This window comes from Colias croceus, chromosome 18 (genome assembly GCF_905220415.1).
Source record: "Colias croceus chromosome 18, ilColCroc2.1".
NCBI lineage: Eukaryota > Metazoa > Arthropoda > Insecta > Lepidoptera > Pieridae > Colias > Colias croceus.
In genome coordinates, this window is record NC_059554.1 from 4149709 (window position 1) to 4174140 (window position 24432).

General features: G+C 33.3%; 2 protein-coding genes across 3 annotated transcripts; one reads left to right on the forward strand and one right to left on the reverse strand.

Annotated features, from left to right (window-relative positions):
• The first annotated feature begins 6198 nt into the window (after positions 1–6198).
• On the forward strand, positions 6199–18596 carry LOC123699484. Of its 2 annotated transcripts, none has more exons than XM_045646431.1 (2): positions 6199–6698; positions 17172–18596. In XM_045646431.1, exons 1-2 carry the CDS (start codon positions 6395–6397, stop codon positions 17360–17362), a joined length of 495 nt encoding a protein of 164 aa, XP_045502387.1. In that variant the 5' UTR covers positions 6199–6394; the 3' UTR covers positions 17363–18596. The 2 variants fall into 2 exon arrangements, with proteins under 2 accessions (XP_045502387.1, XP_045502386.1); XM_045646430.1 differs by lacking the exon at positions 6199–6698 and adding an exon at positions 11380–12268.
• Positions 18597–18980: 384 nt separating this feature from the next.
• Positions 18981–24367, reverse strand: LOC123699808 (U3 small nucleolar RNA-associated protein 25 homolog). Its single transcript, XM_045646837.1, has 8 exons — positions 23754–24367; positions 22871–23479; positions 22537–22779; positions 22026–22300; positions 21039–21194; positions 20565–20760; positions 19387–19563; positions 18981–19163 (listed from the first exon to the last, which is right to left on the reverse strand). Exons 1-8 carry the CDS (start codon positions 24192–24194, stop codon positions 18996–18998), a joined length of 2265 nt encoding a protein of 754 aa, XP_045502793.1. The 5' UTR covers positions 24195–24367; the 3' UTR covers positions 18981–18995.
• Between the last annotated feature and the right edge of the window lie 65 nt (positions 24368–24432).

Below are 24432 nucleotides of genomic sequence, written 5' to 3' on the forward strand. Positions count from 1 at the left end.
CGTAACATTAGAAGCACATGAGAAGTTACGGACTATTTCATTTATGCGAAATGAAGAAGTGATGACCACATTGGTGCTCACTGCTCCCATTCATCCAATAATACGGCATTTTGCAGGATTTTACTAAAAATTACCGAGATCCGGGTTGCAGCGTACAGATCGATTCAAACTTAATGGCGGTTCGGAAGTTAGGTGCAGGTGCGATTGCGGGTGCGCACCAATACATTATACTCTTTGGTGCGCACAGTCCCTTAGGCCGGCCACATACATCAGTCTAGTCCTGCTAATACCTAAAATTGTTTTATGCGCATCGGATCGTACGATTTTCTGAGCCGCCATTAAGTTTGAATCGTACTGTAATTTTTTCTGAAATGGTTAAATTAGAAAATTACTCCGAAATTAAATAATTCTAACTACGTAATATTATGCCTTTTTTATCTCTCTTCGTCTATTGCTTGGTTATAGTCACATATCGGTCTTTTATTTTTCCTGAAAGTTATGTTTTTTCAGTTATCATTTTATTCTCCGGGGACGGCAATATATTTCTAACTAGCTTTCCGCCCGCGGCTTCGCCCATTTTTTCTATAACCTAATCACTACATAGTATAAAACAAAGTCGCTTTCTCTGTTCCTATGTCCCTTTGTATGCTTAAATGTTTAAAACTACGCAACGGATTTTGATGCGGTTTTTTTTTAATAGATAGAGTGATTCAAGAGAAAGGTTTGACTATATAATTTATTAGGTTTTAGACAAAGCGGGCGAAGCCGCGGGCGGTAAGTTAGTAAATTATATACTAAAACCTTCCTCTCGAATCAGTCTATCTATTAAAAAAAACTGCTTCAATATCCGTTGCGTATAGGTACATAGGGTCATAGGAACATAGACATAGAGACAGAGAAAGCGACTTTGTTTTATAAGTACCTACTATGTAGTGATATCGCATTGCCCCTTTTAATTGCATTACCTCGAAACGGCTCGAAATACATACATTCCTCTCATGTAATTATTCATGTACCAACTTACGCGAAGGGGTGTGAGGGTAATTATTATTGCAATGCGAGGCGGCGAAATTATAAACCACTTTCCATCGATACTTATGCATAAGAAGATTTTACTCATGAATTGAATGATTTTATAAATGTCGCCGTCATCTGGTCGAATCTGCTATTTTATTGGATGACTATCGCGTTCAATGAATGACGACATTCAATTGAATGACTAGGCCGACGTTGATTTAACAAGCATCACTCAACGTCCAACTAGTAAGCGGATTGTAACAGAGTGGATTTAGACACAGGATTTAGAGCTCGACTTATTGTTGAATGATTATCGCGTTCATTAAATGACGATAGTTGATGAGCTTACTTTTTCCACATACAATTGAATGTCGTCATTCATTGAACGCGCTAGTTATCCTAAAATAGCAGATTCAACCAGATGAATGCGATATTTATTTATTTCTTCGTAGTCATACTATTAATAACATCTTTTATATAAAAATGAATCGCAAAATGTGTTGGTAAGCGCATAACTCGAGAACGGCTGAACCGATTTCGATAATTCTTTTTTTATTATATTCCTTGAAGTACGAGGTTGGTTCTTATGTAGAGAAAACGTAAACATGTACCACGGGCGAAGCCGGGGCGGACCGCTAGTTTCTTAATAAATTGATACAGAACTATGAGCCAATTAAGATACATTTTTAAGCAATATACACAATACATCTAAATAAGCCAATATATGTATACAAGTTAGAAAAAAAACAACGTACGACGCCGGGCGGGTGGCTAGTATAAATAAAAAAAATGAAAATGGGTTAGTGTGTCGATGTAAAGTAGATAGTAAGGTGAGGTCACGTTGGGTAACCTACCGTAACTTATACCTTCAGGAAGCGCTACAACCGTGGCTAATACCTAACGGCTTCACTGTCCACGAGATAAAATGCGGAATCAATATGTGCAACCAGCAGATGTGTAGCCCCACAAAGTAATCTGGTTGTTACTACCTAAGTATTCAAGTTCTATCTTATATAAACACCCATTCGAAAGGTGTGTTGTGTATTTTTACAGTGTATGAAATTTCAGAATGAATTTTCAACGTATAAATTGCAACAACATAATATTTATCTATGTTAAATAATCTATGTAGAATAACTATTTCTATCACTGACTCTTCACGATACGTTCGACGTATGTTTAGGTGAGTCGGGAATCTAACAAAACAACAGTGAACTACATTAATTACTTATAGGATTAACGACTGATACGTTGCAGATGCACAAACGTTTATACAAAGACGATTAAATTGCCCTTACGGTAAAGTATGTTGATGGCTAATAATAACTATTTTTAATGAAATCCATGCAAATGGAGGCGCGAATTTAAGTTTGTATTATTTCACATTTTATCATAAAACATATTTACATAGCCACTCGTCCCTAAAGAGGGTCAGATAATGCATTCTGCTATAGTAAAAATAATCGACTAAGTATCATAGACAGTGAACAGTGAACACACTTTGGGGTTTCAAAAAATTTTAGTAGATATTTCTATAGTTACTTACATATTATAAGATTATAAGTATAAAACCAACATAAATTGCAATCTTTTGAACATATGTGCGAAATTTTCCTTCAATTTGTAAAATAATAGCTATTGAAATATAAAGAGAAAGAGATAGGTATATATATTTAAATACATCTGCTTGAGACTTGACGTAAGTTCCACCAGTACATCCATCTTCAGCTATCTACCTGCATGATTGATTATCATACAGTATAAACAATGGTCTACTCATATTTCAATTCCGATAATGCGAGCCATGATCCAATTATCTATAATGGACATTACTCGCAAACTTCAGTATTCAATATTTCGTAAGGTCATGTTGATAAATTAAGAAAATGGCATGACCATTATTGAATGCTTTTGTGTGTGTCTCGAGACCGCTGAATTATTGCTGAATAACTACAGTGCAAAAGTATCCCAATCTGCCTCATGTGTATGGTAAATGGTAATATTAAGTCGCGTTGGTGTACCTACCGATATGTCGCAGGCATCTGGTTGAATCTGCTATTTCAATGTATGACTAGCGCGTGAACTCGCGTGAATTGATAATATATCTACACCACATACAGATCACTGTATATACCAATATATTTTTATATACATAAAATACTAAGTAATAATTTTTTGTATAATATGATTAATATGTGGTAAGTATAATTAAAACAATTTTCCAATAAATTATTTGATTTCATTTTAAAATCACCCCAAAGCTTGTTTTCATTTAAAATATTTTATCTTGTTAATATACATAAGTAGCTAAAAGCCAATAAAACATTATTAGTATTAAAGTAACCGACAAGGCTGAAAGCGCGTAACATTTGTGAGACGATTAGGCATTGCTTGGCATATAATCCTAGCTTAAGGTTATAAATTATTGTTTAGAACTTAATTTTCTAAAATCGTAATTTACGAAACATAATGCATAATATGTTTTCCTACACGTGTTGCAGAGTATGAATATACAACATGTTTTTATAGTTTTTTTTTGTTATAAAGTTGCCTATAGGTAGGTATCTACCAATGTAGGTAACTACATTAACTTATCGAGAACATTAGCATTAAAATAGTCAAAAGTGACGTATAGGACAACGTCTATCGGGTCAGCTAGTGTCAATATTTTTCGAGTTACCAGCAAAAAGCTTAAAAAAAAACATCTTTCCCTGCCTTGCTCACGGCTTGTATCGCTCCCTCGAGGGTTTTTACTCTTTAATCTAATTCACCTAATATCTAACTGTACCAATTTTCAAAACAACAGGAATTATTTGGTCTGAATTAATTAATCTTACCAGGCTAACAATATTTAGTATCACTCTGAGATATATATTCACATTACTCGAAAGTGTTGAAGTATGACTACGATTAATGACCTAAGTCGGAATACATTAAGGCTATTAGAATAAAATTTTTCGTACATATTTTAGAGAAACGCCTTCTAATTCAAATGTGATCAATTTAAACACGTTAGCTATAATAGCTATAAGGTAAATTTGATCTATTAATAAACTTGCAGCTCAGCGTTTTGCAAGGTTTTGCTCTATAAAATTAATGTAATGCTGGCTGGCTACAGCACTAAAGTCAAAATTATTAGGGTTCCAAAGTCTAGGGGGTCGCGGAAGAATTCCAACCAATTATACCCGCGGCCCCATCATTAAAGCGGCTCGACGGAACACAGTGGGCTTTTAGTTGCTAAGAATCCGACATATTAACCCACGGCTCCTTCTCCGGGGGCCGTGGGTATCTTTGGATGATTTCCCCATCTAAAAAAAGGGTTCCAAAGTCTGTGTGCCTCTCTAACTTAGGACTATTACCGACGTATTTCGTATTATCGACTCCCATTAGGTTGTCGTGAAAACTACAGAACTCTACACACACTGTGCATCTTAGAGCAGTTCGCTGTGCAGTGTGCATGACCATTGACCAGCATGACTGTGCTCTATGTTCGGACACGCACTTGACCGTTTATTATGCTAGATATTTCTTTAATTATTTTTATATCTTATTTCATATTCTTAAAAAAATATAATGAAAAATAACAGACCTTGCGTGCAACACGCTTATACCATTAATTTGCCACAATATTTTAAATCTTCATGAAATTATTTGGTGATCTTAAAATTTAATATATACTTACCTATTACTAAATTTTATAGTTTATAGAATCAATTGTAAATACAAATACATATTTGGAATATAAAATCAACCCTCATGAATTTATGAAACGAGCGCAAATATCAAAGCAGTTATGTAATGACGTCGCGGTCGGAACTATGATACAATACAGATGCTTACTTACCGACCGATTAGTAAGTAACGACTTATTACTCAATAATTAATACCGTGGATAAATAACTATGATACCTTTTTATATTTATCACGTTATTCGAAATAGAATTATAAACCTTTTTCATTGCGTAGTATTTCTCATATTATTTACGTAGGATTTCATTTGAAGGATTTCTTCACTCTTGAAGATAAACACCTTATCGGTAATACAATTTAAGTCTAATAATATTATGTGTCGACGACAGACGCCTTAATCAATTGGATCAAAATTGAATGTTACATGTTAGCAATTTGTATAGTGAATATAAAATTAAAATTATAATTAAAATGGATAATATCAAGTGAGTACTGAGTAGACATAGCTATAAAAATAACTGCGTTAAAAACAACCGACTTCAAAAACGGAAAAGTAAGAAATAAAAAAGATTTGATATTATTAATTACTACATATTATTTTTATGTGCTATTTATTAAAAAGGTTTGATGTCGGTGCATGGGCTTAATACTAAGTGCTTAGTACTGTTTGGCACCGACTTCAAACCTATTTAATAAATAGCACATAAAAATAATATGTAGTAATTAATAATATCAAATCTTTTTTATTTCTTACTTTTCCGTTTTTGAAGTCGGTTGTTTTTAACGCAGTTATTTTTATTTAATAATTTTTAGTGTATTTTTCAACACGAATCAAACGAGCCCAAACTCGATAAAGTTGAGTCAATATATTACTGAGTTCCTATGGCCACCTTCCGATTCCATCATCAGATCAGCTCCATGTCATGATAATGTTTCATCGCTATCCAATTTACATTCGTATACAAAATTTCAGCTCAATCGGTTACCGGGAAGTGAATCAAAGTTACTTGCTACATTGAAATTAAGTCATCGAGTACAGACAAAAATGCTCATAAAATAAAAACTACTAGGCCTAGCCGAATAAAATTTTTATGGGACCAATTCGACACCATCCCGCATCGAACAAAAAAAGAATCACGTAAATCGGTTCAGAAACCTCGGAGTAATCGGTGTACATACATAAAAAAAAAAAAAAAAATATACCGGCCGAATTGATAACCTCCTCCTTTTTTTTGAAGTCGGTTAAAAAGTATCGACGACTTCCAAAAAGTTTATTTTGGCCAGATAGCATTTATAAACAAGCCGGAGATAAAATTTTAATAACTTTCAAACTAAATCTATTTTGATATTTCCGCAATATGAATGAATTGCCAATGACGGACTATAGTAAGTATCTTCGGCAAGATACCTATAAAATTTAATACGTCTTGTAGCATTCGTAAATCCATGACGTGTGTGGACTGTATAGTTAATCGGTTTAGATCGAGAGCAGGCCGCGCGCGGAGCGTGGTCGCCGTCCGCCACACTCGCTCTGCTCATCCGCGAATCACCACACGCCGCCACTAATATTTGTAACTCCACCGGGAGTCGCAATTTTATGTGGGATGCTGTAAATTACGTACAACTTATAAGCATTCAAATAATGATAACTTTAGAGCTATGAGAGCGAGGGGATGAATAGGTAGCGATGGCGGCTACTCAAGCCGAAGAGGAGAGTGCCGTGGAGGAGGTCGCGGTCGGTGCCATTGGCTCGGCACCCGCTCGAAACACGTACCGCGAAAAAAGTGCTAGTACTGTTGTTCGCGTGCTAACTGTTTTCGCATATCTCTTCTCAGTGTCCTTTGCTGCAATACTCCTCTCCGTTTACTATATATGCGTGTGGAAGTCTCCAGAATTAACGGAAACCCAAGGACAAGTAAGCGCAAGACGCGCTGATGACTATGATTATCGCCCAACGTTCACGGGCGACAACGAGACGTTCAATTTCACGGGTATGAATTATTTATTTGTCATCCTCCCTCTATGTCTCCTTCTATTAAAGCATTTTTTTCCAATCATTATAAAATAAGGTTGAAATTTTTTATCTTCAATCCATTATGCAAAGTCGAATACCTACAAGTCGCTATCACGCTTTCTCCATAATTGACAAGCGTATTTTTATATTTATAAAGTTTACGTAGAGTCGTAGAGGCCTTATGGTGTTTTACCACTAGAGATGTACTATGCTACGGTGCTGTGGATTCGTTTGCTATACACCAATTATTATATTCATTAATACACATAGCGTAGCACTGGTGAAAACGGTCTCAGCTAAGATTTTTTTTTTAATTTTTATAAAGAAGGATGTGTGCTATGTGCAAAGCGCATCGCATAGCTCGAGCTGCGCATCTTCATAGCACATCTTACTCGTCACTGTACCTAGGTACATAGTCACAGAATAATAACTAGTAGCTAGGTACATAGCGTCGTTATTGGTGGAAACGGGCAAATAGTTTCAAAGCATGGCTAATGGCTATTACATTTTCGTAGCATAGAGCCTAAATAGCACATCTCTGGTGGAAAAGCACGCTTATCATCAATAAATCATACAATCAATATATACCTGAAAGATTTTGGTAAACTATTAGATTTCCTCCTACTCTCTAGAATTTCTATTACGAATGTTGTAATATATATATATAGTGTGTTTTCACTTTCGATCTATCTCTATAAGGCTATGTTGCCTGTGCTAATATATATTATTTAACTCTATAAGTTCATGTCATGTTCATAACCACTCATTATTCAACTAGTACCTACTTGAACTACCATCAAAACAAAAGCGTAGAGTCTATTAATCCTCAATTGACATGAATGGAAACAATACTTTATACTGCACAAGTAAACTTTAGTTTCAAATCAAAGTATGTAAAATGTACACACGGTTTATTATCTATGTATTTTAATATATCATTCTTTAAAGTCGCTTTTACCCACAATATAACCACAAGAAAAATATCTATTAAAATAATTATTTTCATCTGCATATGTACCGAAAAGATCTCAATCAACATAAAATGGTAAGAGCTTCAAAAATATCAATCTGGAAATCCTACCAGTAGGATATACATATAATGTCATTCTACTGAGAAGAAAAAAAAAAACACAAGGATTATGTTCAGTTTCAGGGAAGATACTTTGTATATTAATTCTGTACTCAACCCAAGCTTATAATTATATCATTATAACGTATCATAATATAATTATAACGCTTAGATTGAAAGTAGGTATCGCTAAGGCCTTAGTAAGAAGCTTGTTTATTTATGTATCAATTAGTCACAACAACAATTAAAATTATTATGTAACGCAATAATAGTTAGTGATTGTTACTCTGATTAACGCTTAACATAGATTCAATAAGTAGGTACTTGAGCGGATAATTCGTAATAATATCCAATGTTTGTAGAGTGTGGGTGTAGTTTGGACGCGAGGGGTTTTCTGTAATCCAATTAGCTAACCCAATTGTGTCGAACTGAACATCAATTACATTCTTGTATTAATTGTTGCTATACTTGTTCATTTGCTTAGACAGTCAAAAATAATACGCCAAGAGACACTTCAGGTCAATAACGGCAGAATTATTTTTTCGGGATATTAAAAACATTGGAATATGTCACTTACAAGTTTCATACAAGTCATTTATTAATTAGGTTGCATTAGATAATTTCATAAAAATAACTATCGCACATCCCGATCTTTATTTTTTATGACTAATTTTTCTTTGAATTTAACCTAACTAGTATTTAATTCAACATTATCTTAGATCTTCTGTTACGTAGGTAAACAAAATAACGACTAGTTTATTTTTATCATACGCTACGAAATGGCTACGACACTTGTAGCACTATAAAAAAGTCCATTTAGCGCTTTTTGTGGAAGCTCAATTATTCGATAACTTCAGTTTACAACTTTAATATTTACGTAGTAACATAATATATCAACGAACTGCAACCAACGTACATTTTTTAGGATGATAAAAATGTACGTACGGTAGTCGGTACTTAATATCTATAGCTTAGCATATCTTTTTTTTTAAATCCTTGGAGCGCGGCGTGATCTACAATCGATATCGAAGCTAAATATGTATATTATAGTTTTTAGAATTATTGTCTGTTTATCTGTGTGTCCGGGCTAAACTCTAAAAGTACTGCATGGATTTACTTCAAATTTGGTACAAAGATAGCTTGAGACAAAGTGATCCTTTAAGGGTTCCCTTTTCTTCCTTGTGAGGTTCGGAACCCTAAAAACATTTCTGTATACAGGGTGTATTTTTTTTTTTTGTATGGTGTTTCTCAATGTTAGCCAGAAGGGCTACTACATTTTAACGCGGACGCGGGGGTGAACTGAAGGTTCACCCTGGTAGCGACATGCACAAGGGCGTCCCCCCTTGACGGGGACCACGAACCTCGGCTTGAGCTGTCGCTTGAGTGGAGGAGGCCAGAAGGGCCCTAATCGGACGGGATACAGGGTGTAATCGTTAAGTGTGCACAAGCGATTATTCCGTAACTATTGCAGATATCAAAAAACTTTAAACTGATATCAAAAGTACATTAGCCTAATGATTAAAATGGCCATAATAATTTTTTTTTAAATAAAACGAGAAAATCAGCATTCAACCAATATAAATTAACGTTGAAATGAGATGTTATTTATTTATTTATTTGGTCAACCAACATTTGTTTACAATGATTCTTTAATATAATTGTTATATATAACATATAGTTCTTGCGATAAAGTAACAAATAATTAGAGGTTAACACATCATGCGCCAATTATACAGAGCTATTTCTTAAGAGTACAATACAAAATTATTTTTATTATTAAAAGAATAAGAATAAGAAGTTATAAATGAGAATTTTTCACTTTAATCTACTCAAGTCGTAACTATTCCCCAGGCACAAAGATCACATTAGATACCCATCCGACGTGAAAGTACGACAAACAAACAAAAGACGACACACTTTTGCGTTTTAGATAAAATTCACATAAAATCAGTAAGGATAGTAATACTGGGCTATTACTATCCTTACTGATTATAATATTAATATATGACTATAATTATAATATTATACTGATTATAATATTATACTGATTATAATTATAATATAATATTAATAGTAATATACTAATTAAGTATTCCGTGGTATAGTTATTAGCACAGTCTAAAAATGGTAAACACACGGATGAATCAAAGATTCAGCATTTCTAGTTTCTGTTAGAAATTTTAAAATTTGGATCATAATTTTTGTTTTTCTATTTATTAAAATATTTACGTATCAATTACTTAATTTTATCTTTAATTTATTACTTAAGCTTTGAAGTTTTAGCTGATCAAAGTAAGGTTGCGTGTCGCTTTTTGTGCTATTGATCCCCAGGGTAAAGGAATTCCTATAATAATTTATAGATAGATAACTAGGTAAGTAATAAATTAACAAAATGTAAATAAGATATTATAATAATTGTAATACAATAAACATTTTGAATTTAGTGTATCAAATCATTCTTAAACTAATCCATACTAATATTATAAATGCGAAAGTAACTCTGTCTGTCTGTCTGTTACTCAATCACGCCTTAACTACTGAACCAATTTGCATGAAATTTGGTATAGAGATATTTTGATACCCGAGAAAGGACATAGGATAGGTTTTATCCCGGAAATCCTACGGGAACAGGTTTTTCTTCGAAAACGCGGGCGAAGCCGCGGGCGGAAAGCTAGTATTTTATATAACTAGGTACCTAAGTAGATCGATGCATCAGAAAAATAATAGCACACAAATAAATCGTTTCTTGGGTGGTTAATTTAACATACCTACCGACTTAAAAAAAACTAATAAGGACCATAATCACAATATGGAAATTAAACCAATCCTGTCATCAAAAAATAGGGTCTCGACTCTCGTGTTGCACAAGTACTGTATTAATTTTGATTTCTAATAATTTTAGAACTGTTTATTATTTTATGACAAAACTGTCATAATATACACGTAGTGAATAATATATGTATACAGTAGGTATAAATAAAAGATTAAAGTCGCATCCTACTTTAACACTATTTTCTGTGTAATGTGAATGCTTATATCTTAAAAACGATTTTGATGCGGCTTTTCCAAATAGTAATAGTGGTGTTCGAGGAAAGTTTTGTCATAAGTTTTAATCAAAAGGGGTGAAACTGCCGGGGGTTAGAAATTCAAAGATCTTATTTAAACTCAATTAATGAGAAAAGGAACTTATAGACACTAAGAATAAATAATTAAATCTAAATCTAATATCTTACTTAAATTAAATCTTTAGTTACCAACTTGATTTTAAATGAGATATTACAACCAACTCAACTTTGATACTCTTTCATTGTCTCTTTTTTTAAATGAGTTTTAAATAAAATTATAGCTTCAAGTAATACCTATACCTAGGTACCGAATATAAATAACCTAAGTATCCACTGTTGGAAGTGAATTAGGTACTTACTAAATGTATCTACTAAGAAAAATATATGATCTTAAATGGCGTAGGTAGCGATAGACGTTGCAAATTTCATTTGCGAAATTTTATTGATCAAAGTGGTTGTATGCGGAGGCGGAGGCAGAGGCGCGCGCCTAGCCGCCCGCCCGGCCGCCGCCGCGCTTGTCACATGTCGCGAGCCTGTCACACGCTTCCACAATACTTGTCACTAATAACGCGACGAGCTTTGCCAAATTAACATTGTTTGCACATTGTTATACGCCGTCCGTACTCGACACAAATAACCTCCCGTTTACCGAAACATCCGACAGCCCGTCAATGTTCACTTGCGCTACATAACGCCTTATTACCTACTGAAGATATCAAAAAATATGCTAAACTATATTTACATTTCATTGATTCTACGCAAACACAGAAGTAATTGATAAAAACGATAAGTACAACGAACAACTACTCATTACAAACGTAACACGATCGGGAGACTACGTCAGTAACTGGAATAGATCTCATATTAACGTGAGCGTGAAATTAAAGGATAAACAAATGAAGACTGAAGCGTGCGCCATAATAATGAAACAACAGTCGGCATCAGGAGGTGTCAAGCTGCAGACACGGGCGGCGTGACCCGGCGAAAGGGCCCGGTCGAGGCGCATCGGCCGAACTGGGGCATATCGATAAGTGTGCCCTAGTTACCCGGTTTTGTGAGGACGGCAAAGTCGTGGTGCATTTTGGACGAGAGCGTCGCCGATGATGTCGGCCAAATCGTACACAACGGGAAGCATGCGTTCGTGCGCGGGCTCCGTCCGGCTGGGGACGGCTGCCGGCCACGAGGTGGTGCTGGACGCGCTCTACGACAGGAAGCGAGACAAGAAAAGTGTCCGCGTGCTCACCGTCATCATTTACGTGTTCTGCGTGTCGCTCGCCGCCATCATGCTGTCCCTCTACTACGTGTTCTTCTGGGAGCCCAAGGACGCGCAATACGCGCAGCGCAAGGTGTCAAATACAGTAACGCAGCCACCCAGCACCACACCAATGCCCACATGCTTTATGACCCACACTGGTAGGTTACACCACTTACACGCTTACTTGACTATCTCTCTTTATATCGGATTTTTAGTAAACCAAATTCGGTATTCAAACATTTTTAACAAGAACCTGATACTAAACCCAATCTATACTTAACATCAATAATTGTAAATAATTATCTTCACTATTGTACACTTAGATATAACATTTGCACATTTTGTAGGTTCACCATACCATGTATAGGTACCTAGTTCATAGTTGTTATAGTTTTATTGAAATACATTTATGAGTGTGCTTTCATATAGATGTAAAAGTAGTTTGTTACATGCATTTGCTTACATAGTTCACCATGCGATTTTACATTGTTATAGGTAGTTAGTATTTTTTTTCCTTCTTATTATCTTCCCATTTTTTAAATATTAATGAGAAGGCTGATAAGACGTTTTGGGAATTAATCAGAGACGCTAAGGTATTAATTTTATTTTTACAACCATTTTATGGCATTTCATTATATATATTTAAGTGCTTTAGGTTACTGCAAAAACAATTTAACAGCAAAACGCGTAGTATTTACGACACGATCATTCACCATAGACCATTAAACGTAATAACAGCCCATTATAAAACAACGTCTTTCATCTTTTCATTCAGCGTGGCGTTAGATTAAAACTTTAAAAAGTTATTTTAGAACATATTTTTTAGTTATTTGTAGTTATCCAAAGAAAAAATGTGATTTTTATTATTTTATATTCCTTTATTTTTGTATAAAAGCTTTAAATGTACCTACTTATGCCTTATATCTTGATGTTTGTAACTTGTTCTTTCGACATACTTCTTTTGCATAGTAATGAATCATACCTCGTTAGTCCCATTCTTAGTCTAATTTCGTAACGTATCAAATAACCAGGCTTAAAGCATACGATATCCAAATATCGGACAAAGATGAGCATTGTTTTTTTTACTTCTTTAATTTTTTTCTAGTGATGTGGTGATATAAATATTATCACACATCACTATCAACACTCCTAATTTTGTGAGGTTTCTAAAGCGGACTATTTACTTGAGCTACATATATATTTTATTTAATAAGCAAATAATTGTAATATTAATTACTGAGTAAATTGCAATGGGAGTCAGACATAATCCCGGGCCTCTTTCCCGAGGGCCTAATTGGGTGTGCGTTTAAGCATTCGATCAATATTATTAATATCGATAAAAAAACTTAAAAAACACGCTTAAATTTACGAAACATCCGAAAATAAACGTACGAATATATATAAACGGTATATATTATGTACATACTAATTTGTCACCGATCCTTGAGAAGTGCACAAAGTTTGAATTAAGTAGGTACGTATACTATCTGAAAAGATACGTAGGTACCTACTATTTACCATTTGATAATCTGTTAATAGTTGAGTCAGTTGAGTTGTAAGTAGTCTGAGTTGATATTACTTACCCGCGAAATCGATATCGATTTTAAATTTTTGTGCATAGAACTCATCGAAATATCAAGTGAGGTTCATGAGCAACGGTGGTTATTTATTGGATTTCATAATTGAAAACCTACATTATCAATCTAATCACAAATGGTAAAGCCAAAGATAACTTTTTGTATTGGTACTATGTTAGGGGGCGTCCATAAATGACGTAAAACTCGGACTCAAGTAAATAAAATGCTACTCAGTTAGAATTATATAACTATCTGTAACGTGATATAGCGTGATTAACGTTTGCTAATTTCTACACAATATTTCATTTTATGATACATTTGCCGCTCGTCCCAATTATTCAATGAAAACCGTGATGAAGTTAGAATCAATCTCACCTTACTCTACTGTAACTTATTTTAATACAGCTGATATTTGGTATTACCATTACTAATATCGTTCAATAAACGTTTGATACCGTGCAACCAGCGAGTCTGTAGCAATAATTCTAAATATAGCTGTTTCGGCAGTTGCAATAACCAATACTCGGCTATTCACTGATCATGTTTATGGGTTATAAATCACTAACGAATCCGCTGGAATTATTTCCAAGAGCGTGTTCATTTACATACTTTTCCATCTAAACAAACTAAAAAAAACTTTAGAAGTTAAAGACAAATTAATTACAAAATTATTATTTTTGTCCTTTACTTCCTAAAAACATCTGAAAGGAGGTCGAGTGTTCAGAAAATGGGTAGGTAGGTAATGATCTATACATATAATAAATCTGTAGAAGGGTCGATTCTGTACATTGAAAATATTGAAAAAATAACTAGCAGGGGGTGTTACTGGATCGATACCAAACCCAAATATGTGATTAAAAAAATTTTTGTCTGTCTGTCTGTCTGTCTGTCTGTCTGTCTGTCTGTATGTGAAGACATCACGTGAAAACTACCGGTTCGATTTCGATGAAACTTGGTATAATTATACATTATTATCCTGGGCGTAAAATAGGATACTTTTTATCCTGGAAAAATACGTAGAAAAAAAATTAACCTCAATTTTTCAGTTATCCATAAACGTTGTTCTGTAGTAGGTACCGCGAACACACGGTTGCGTATTATTATAGACCTAGCCGTATTTGGGTCCAATAGATATTTATAAGATGTCATTGTCCGAGTTACTCAAAATGGAGAAATAAACCATCCACGCAAAGACCATCCGCGCGGACGGAGTCGCGGGCGGAAGCTAGTTTTGAATATAGTTCCATCATAAAATATAATTTCGTAGTGGGTACGAAACTATCAACGCCAACGACAGCTTTTTTAATACGGATTATCTTTGTACAAATAGCTAGGGCTTCTAAATAAATCCCCAATTAAACAATAACTGTAGTTTACAATTAGGTATGTAATTTTAATTGGTTTTACTACTGAAAGGAAGTTGAAATATTCATTCTTTTAGCGTATAAAAATCTTTATGCCTGAATAATAATTATTACCTATATTATATAATGAATTTTGAATTTTAAGGAACTTTGCTTTTTTTCGATAGCGAAATAAAGGCGGTCCCATAGAGGGAACCGAGCGGCCGGCCGCGGCGCGGCGTGACCGTTGTTGCGTGCGTGCGAACGTAGGTACCTACATGAATGGCCAAGCCGAGAGCCAAGCTTATATACATGCAAACGGCCGGCGCCGGCGCGATGTACTTTTGTTCGATGATAACATACTTCTCTCTTTTTACTATAATAGTAACATAGCCCTTTGAGCAGCAGATTTAGCGCTCGGCATATTATTGAATGACTAACGCGTTAATTGAATCACAACAGAAAGGGTTTCCTACCTCCTACTCCAGAAGACTCCTAGTCATTTCAACAAATAGCAAATTCAACCAGATGACTGCGACATATATCCATACTAATATTATAAATGCGAAAGTAACTCTGTCTGTCTGTCTGTTACTCAATCACGCCTTAACTACTGAACCAATTTGCATGAAATTTGGTATAGATATATTTTGATACCCGAGAAAGGACGTAGGGAAGGTTTTAATCCAACGGGAACGGGTTTTTCTTTGAAAACGCGGGAGAAGCCGCGGGCGGAAAGCTAGTAGGTACCTATATTTACTCGTTAGATTGACTTCAAACTTCAAAAAGCAAGTATAAACAAAGTATATATTTTCTCTAAGGTTACAATTTATTTCGCCTCTCATAAATCAAGGTAAACTTTAGCGAGATCGCGAGATCGTATTCAGTTTTTTCTAAATATTTACAAGACCTCGTTTTTCCATACTAACACGTAAATAACTGTCGGCTTACTTCGACAGTAGGTACATTTTATGTGAGTAAAATTGACGAGGTAGTGATTATTATGGTTGGTACGTAAACATATATAGTTACACTGATTCCTTACCTATTTTTATAGTTATAGCGTTATAACTAGGTGGGTATAGCTTCAAAGCAAAAAAAATGAACAAGATAAGGATCAAAGGAACGTATAGTCTCATTTAAAAAACGAATAACATCGGAGTTAAGTTATTTTCAAAATTAATTCGTAATTTGAAAATGTTTGCAGTTTGACCAACACTACACTGAAATTAAAATATAACTACCTATGTAATTAAAAAATAAGTTAAAAAATATATACCTACAATTATTTATAGAACAAAACTGCAATAAAGATACTAAAACAAGTTAGAATACAATATATAAGTATTAAAAACGGTATTATGGTTAGTTTATGGTACTTTTAACAGCTTTCAACTTTTTTGAGGTTAACCCCTCTTAATCTTTAGCACTCTAAAATCTATTCTTCTATCGCATACTTGAAAATACTTAACCTATAAACAGCAATAAAGGCAAGCATACTTCAAATGTACTGTATGCTAAATCTTTTGTTAGCAGCATATCATTAATTAAGAAAGACTTTCCCGTCCCGATTTCGCTCGGGTAGCCATTATTTTGGAACTAGGTAAGTATTAAAACTTCAGGTCATAACTGTTAGAAAGAAAATTCCTAGTGGAAGGAAATTCGATTTATTATGATCCTTATCATATAAATAATAAGAAAGTAAATAAAATTGAAATAAAGAATGATACATACCTATTGATATTATTATTTTTTTTATTTCTCACATCGTGGGCTATCAGAATATACCCCATATAATATTTTATTCGTATACTTACCCCATAGAGGTTTCCTAGTTTTCGAAATTGAGCTAATAATATCACGGAATATACAGGGTGTCCCACTGTAGGTATACTAATTAACTCAAAGGAGGTTATAGTTTTGCATTCGCGTACGTACCTACTTACGTACAAAATACTTATAAAATTCCAGACCCATTTTTTTAAATATATGAATTCTTAAAACTCTCTGTGTACACCCAAAAAACAATTAACCCTTCTTCTCATCTTTGCCACCAGCACGTGAGCTATCGTATAAGATTATGTTTTCATAGACAAAGCCAAATACTGGAAGATTTTTAACTACTTTATCATTGTTTGCAGGACGAAGCAATACCTCAGTGAACGAATATATCGCTCAATCAACAATTGAAAACATCACCAGTTTTATGAATACAAATGAATCGTTATCATCTACAGAAGATTGGTTATCCAATGCTACCGCAACCTCGATGCAAGACAATTCAACAACGTATGACGATTCGGACTCCCTACACATAAATAACGTTACATGACGTTGATATTAGGTACCAACTCAAATTGAAATACCGAAAGGTCTCCGATGAATTGAGATGGCAGTTAGTTGAATGCCTTCTCCGACCATCCAGGTTTTTAATTTCAAAGTTAGATATATGTTTAATGTTTACAGTTATTAATTGTAGATAAGCCTACTTTAACAACATTTTTAGGCAATGATAATTATTTTTTGTAACGTTTATTTATTGGAAGGTCTGCGCATGCGGTTGTTGAATTAAGTACGTGACATAGTTTATGTAAGTCTTGTGAACGAGTGAATTATGTATAAATGATCTAAATTTAAGCATGTTGATGAATATTGTTTAGAGATAGCAAAAATATATAGGTATATAGATATCTAGAATTTGATTCTATGTTAAAATTTTGTTATTTATACTGGATATTGTAAAATTAGATAGTTATTTATTATAAAGTTGTCAAACAATGAACACATCCATTCTAGCTAGGTATTGCTTTAATTTGTGAAATTAAAAAGAAATATGTTAAAAACTTTAAGCTTTCGTTCGTGAAAGTACTTTTGAAGTTTAAAAATATATAGATCTATATTAGAGGAACACAATAATTATATTTATAAAAAAATACTTTAATTTATATACACACCTACGCAACTGCCATATATGTTATTCATTTTTTTTTTGCTGTATGTTAATAAGAATTCAGTCTCAGCCATTTCAAGTCGTCTTTATTGTAAGTCATTTTCTTTCTTCACTATACCAAAGATAACATTTAAAAGACCAGTAATATCTCTTTAACAATTTAAATCCAAACAGAAGTACAACCCTACATAAGTCTCATGAAGTCACAAGGGGTAAATGGATTAAATATTACATCAAATGGTTACATAAATTCTCGGTAAAGGATAAAGTTCTTATCGCTGCCTACTCTCTTATTACCTAGTCAGAAGACAATCTCATTACGTGTGTATGTAATAGCGAAATAAAGGTTCCCATTTCGACTCCAGCCAAGAGTTTATCATCCCTCCATATTATGTAACCAATACATGCCAGCCTTTATATTATGTAGGATGGGAATCTTTTGCATTGAAAGCGTCGTCTACTTTAAGTGTTGTCACTCGCATATTTTGTAATACCAACATTCAGGCATTTGATATTTTTCATAAATAACGGTGCTATATTCACTTGTACGTAACTCATTTAAGCATCGTGTGAAAATTATAATTTGCCAAAACTGTGTAATAAACATTTTATGTTACTAACGTGGTTTTAATTCTTTATCCTTTTTCAAGTAGGGAAAGCTTATCATTGTGGATGATTTATGAGTATTATCAATTAATTAGGTTTCTTTTCCAACCTCTATGAAGTAAGATTAGTAAATATATGTAGTACCTATTCCTTCTCAATAGTAATCAGTTTCAGTGTATGTAGGTATGTTGTTGCATACACCCTAACCGTTTTTCGCTCATTTAAGAAGGGCCCTAGTTAATTGAATTTAAATAGCTTAAAAACGAAATATACATTACTATGAAGTATTTGTACAGTCAATGAATGATACGTGTGTAGAGATTTGAATCTCGATCGTTATTTCACGAATCATATTTATATTCTAAAAAGCAAAATTGCAAAAAATAATACAAAATTAAAATATAATGCTTTATTTTTCTCCAGTAACATACATATGTACAGATTTATCGGATGCGGCCATGCGCGCCACGCGTTGCGCGCCGAGCAAAGCGGCGGCGCGCTGCATGTCATACTTGCAGTACAGAACCGACGCCGTCATGTTGCAGTCGCTCCCGCCAAATTTGTTTTGGTTGCTTTCCTGTAAAAAAAATACTTTTTAAAATTCGCTCAATTAAAGTAACTGGTATTCTTGCTATGAGATAAATAATTGTAGAAAACCGGGTACCTAACATCATCCTTTACTCTGTCTCATATATTATTTTTTACTTAATCGTAAGATGGAAAATAAATTTGATCATATAATTTCTAATTTTCATAAGTCTTATTAAAACAGTTAAAATTAGTAAAATATTTCAACAAACCTGCATTAAATTCAACATTTCCGAATAGAAATGCGGGTATGTAGGCGGCTGGTAAAATATAATGTGTCTTATGCCTTTTATTCGTAATCTTCTAAAGAAATGAACACGTTCCGAATATAACAGGAAGTGTGCCTCAGTGTGGAAGAACATATCCCGAGCTCTAGCGATTTTTGCATCCTAAAAATAAACTCCATTTACTTATACATAATATTTTAAATTATCAATGAATGTTTTTATTATGAAATATCTCGACGTAAATGGGTCATTGAACTTTTATAATGACATACTGACTTGCTGCGAGAGAATTTGAACACAATCCAAAAATACGCAATGTAATAAATAAATATTTAATAATTAATTTGTTCTTTTAAAATATTTATATCTCATATAAATGGTCCACGCCTAGACTAAGTATTTAATTTATGTCTTTAATTTAATTCGTATTGTTCGAAAACTATACATATTTGTTTTGCTGTATAATACAATATTATAACAAAATTGAAAATATATACTCGTCGACTTAGAAAGCTCCTCTGTTTTCTGTCTGTTGAAAATTCGTACAAGTAGTATTGAAGTACACTAAAAACTAGACTCACAATCCCGCTCAAAATTATCCGAAAAAAATACTGCCGACGCGTGACACGTGTATAGGAAGAGTTCTCTCATTTGCGATAAAATGTACTTTGAACATTATTTCCACGAAATAAGGTGTTAATTTCAATGAATGAATGTTTATTCACTGCCGATCGGATACTATTTGATGACCTTTTAATAGGCAATTGAGATTCTAACTGTTTACAGTACTCTAATGAGAAAAGGCAGTTTTATCACCTATGGCGATCTCTAGCAGCCATATTTAAAGAATTCTAACAGCCATCTTGAAAAATACAAGAGCGAGATAGAACAATTATTATAAGTATAAATAAAGAAATCTTGTTTGTCTTGAGAATAAATTATATCATTTAATATATGGCAAGTAGGTGAATAATATTTCTTATATCAAACATAGATCTTATCCTGCTGTATATCATACCTTGAAAGTTTGAACATAAAAACAGCTAATCGAATTCAATATTAAATTTACTACAGAAAATTATAATCTCCAGACAATACCTATATACTAATCATTTTAGATTTTAAGAAGAGTCAAATCCAGTTATTTTAAAATACTTGCCTACCTTTGAATATTCACATATTTGTACAAAGCTAATGTCCTCTTTCTTGAAATAATTACGTAACCTCACAAAGTCGAAATAACTCGGCACATAAATTAATGTATGACTCATCAGTGTATCCCTCTGTTTTGGGAGAATTTCCTTAATGAAATATTCAAATCTTAAATCCACAGATGCCAAAGGACTGGTGGCATTGAACCTGAAAAAGTTATTTTAGTAATGAATGAAATAAATATTTACTTCTGGTGAGCTGCCAGGCAAGCAAGCTTATGAAGTAACAAATAAATATCTGCATATTTCATTTCAGTTATCGACATGAATGTATAAGCAGGAAACATTTATAACGAAATTCATTCTTGAATAAGCAACAGATGTTATTTTTAATATAATGAACTCACAAGAATTTTAGTTACTACTGCATGCTCAGTAGGACTTATAAGTTTAAATAACAATAGACAAAAATATAATCCAACATACCTGTGAAACAACTGTGGAACCTGAACAATTACATGCTGTATACTGCCTACGTCGGTTGGATTTGCAATAATAACTCTTCCTGCGTAATTTTGGCATTTTTTGTTCAACACAGACCTTATCTCAGGCAACGAAATAGATGAAAATAGCAATGTTTGCCTGAAATGAAACATTTTAAAAGATTTTACAAACAACATTTGATATTAAAGGCTAATTAAACCACTAACCTATTCTTAAATTATATTTACTAACATATTATGAATATTTACAAATCAGTCAAATATTACCTAGCTTCAACTCACGGTCTACTGACAGAAGTATGGTCTTACATGCTATTCTATACTATTCACTATTTTTGTGCCAGATTTTATCAAAATTCATTTAGTTATAAAGCATCTACATTCCACACTTCCACACATCTACATTCAAACTTGAAACATTTTGTAACTTCACACTCGACGCCGTATCTAAGCGTGTCGTAGTGCGCATAGAAACAAACATTATTAAATAAGAGATGATCAAAAATATTGTATGAGACCATTCTTATAATTATTATTGGCAACGTATCTAATGAATACTTTTTACTTCTAATATAATAAACGATAAAAAATACCCTACATCAGAGTAAGATAATCCATTAAAAACAATATAGTACTGTTGAAGCCACGATTTCAACCGAGACTGACAAAAAGCTACATTATTGAGACGATTCATCCGTAAAGCTGCACATTAAGGCTTTAAACGTGCACATAAGGGAACTGGGAAGGCAAAATATTCGCGATCTATTAGTTGAGCAATTCAGGCCAATTGAGTGTTAGGTTAAAATATTCGCTTAATTACCCATCAGTTTAATATTTAATTACCGCTTTTTATCAAAATATTACCAAATAAACTTGCAACCAATAATATTACAAAGTGCGTCACAAATCGCAATAACCCGGAGATTGATAGTTATCTATTAATGTAATAAAATGAAAATATCATAGCAACCTGTAGTATTTAGACCAGCCATTGACAGCCCAAGAGCGCACCCTCGAAAAGTCAGTTCCATGTGTCTTTTTGGGTTGTAAATGGAAATGATCCAAAATATGCAGCAAGTGATCCCAATTCTGCATGAGAAATACATCTGCTTGGTCTAATATAAGCAATTCTATAGACGCCAAGAAATCATAGTCTCTTTCTTCTTCGCCTTCAGCCCCCACAATCATTCGCAAGCCCAATGGAGATGCTATTAAAATGTCAGATCCATAAAAATCTGTGTAGAGCTGAAATATGAAACTTTTATAATATATTTTATAAGGTATCTTTCTTTTGAAAATTTTACAAAGAAATACATTGGTAACAAGTAGGCATCACAGTCCTCATTCCTAAAATGATTAATGATTGCTGACCAAACTTTTAGAACCTGATGGTATTTGTAATTTTTTTATAGGGTAGCTTTTCAAGTGGTGCTAAACTTAAAACATTGAAATGATGTTTGGAATATGGTTTAAAAACTTACTTTTAATGTTTTTTTTGTAAGAGTAAGTCCCAGTCTAAAAGTGTCATCTGTGTTGCCACTAAATAGCAGTTCATAATCTTCAGGTTTAGGATTTTTTGTAGGCATTATTAATTCTCCTCCAGTAAAATCATCTTCAAATCTATTTTTGTTTACAACTTGTCCTGATTCTTTTGGTACCACAATATCTATCAGAGTTTTAACAACCCTATAAGCTGCGTCCTTAAATGGAACTAATATTAACACCTGAAACATAAACATCGTTACATGTTAAGGTTAATTGCACATAATATAATTTTACTGGATTAATGTAATAAAAGGAATATAATAAAATCACCTTTGGTCTCACTAAGCCTTGATCCCTGTATTCATCAGTTACATCGGATTTCTTTGCCAATTTTGCATTGTGGTGAAGAATTTTAGTTCTTGTCTTTAACATATGATTTGCCACATGTAAGCAATAGGTATATCGAATCTCATCAGCATTCAAAAATGATCTTTCAGTATAAAACAAATCTTGATAATTATTCATTATAGCAAATAATTCTTTTTGTAATGGTGTAAAGACTTCAGTTAATTCTAAATCCTTTTTAATAAGGTTTTTCTTATTTGATGCTACTATGTTGCCCCTAATTTGTGATTTAATATTCAATTGTTCAAAGTTAACTTCATTGAATGTGTGTGGCATAGTACCTATTGGTGCATATATTTTTTCTTCAAGGATAGAAACTTTTAATGTGGGTTTCTTATTTAGTGACTCTAATGGTTGTGGTATGGCCACCGCTAGTTTACCAAGTGAAGGCCATATCTTAGTGAATTGTTTTTCATTTGGAGGGTTATTTGATAATGAAACCAATAATTCATCAGACAAATCATATTCAAAATGCCTTGTGAAAGGATCATTGTCAGCTTTATCATCATTTTCCAATTCAATTTCATCAGCAACCTGGAAAATAAAGAAAAAATTAGTATCAATAGCCCCTATAAAACCTTCAGTTGCTGCTTTCCCACATTTTCCTTTTATCAAATGGAGCATTTGTAATGTGGATGATGTGCAATTAAACAAAAAAGAAATTGCATGCTTATTTAGTCATCAATTGAACATTACAAATAGCACAGGTTTTTATTGAAGTTGAAGGGCTTAATTACTGACCATCGCTGGTGGTAAAAAAGGAAAACTTATGACTATTTAACTGTTGATAAACCACTTTATTAATTACCATGATTTTTTCATCACTATCCTCATCATCATCACTAGTTTCATTTAAATCATTATCCGTATCATTTGAAATGTTACTTTCTTCCAAGTTATTCATTTTTCTATCATTCTCTAAGGATTCATTGTCGCTCATAGAATCTTCATCTTCACTCTCTATTACCAAGTTATTTGTATCCCGCTTAAAGCACGACACTAACTGTTCATAAGTATCATCTTCTGGTTCACTTTCTGAAAACGTTTCCTGTTGCATTTTAAATTTATCTTCCAGCTGTTTTCTTTTTATCAATTCTTCTGCAACTTTTTGTTTGTCCTTATATCGGTTGAAAATTGCCTTTTTATTTACAATTTCTTTATCTTTTTGATCAGACTTCTTCTTTTTCTTGGATACGGATTTAAAAGATCCTTTACGTTTTTTGTTTAAAAACTTTTTGTGTTTACCCATTTTGTATTTTAATTCTTCAGTCTTTTCATGGGATTATATAAGAAGAAATAAATATAACACAAAATTATTCAATATTATTAGTTATATTTAATTAAACACTGTTAGTGTGGTATCAAGGTATACCTTTATTATTATCATGTGGAATTGACAATTTCGGATCTACCATGTGCAACTGACAAGTGACAAGTGACATTTCCAATCATTGATTGTCATTTGTCAAATATTTTCTCACATGGCG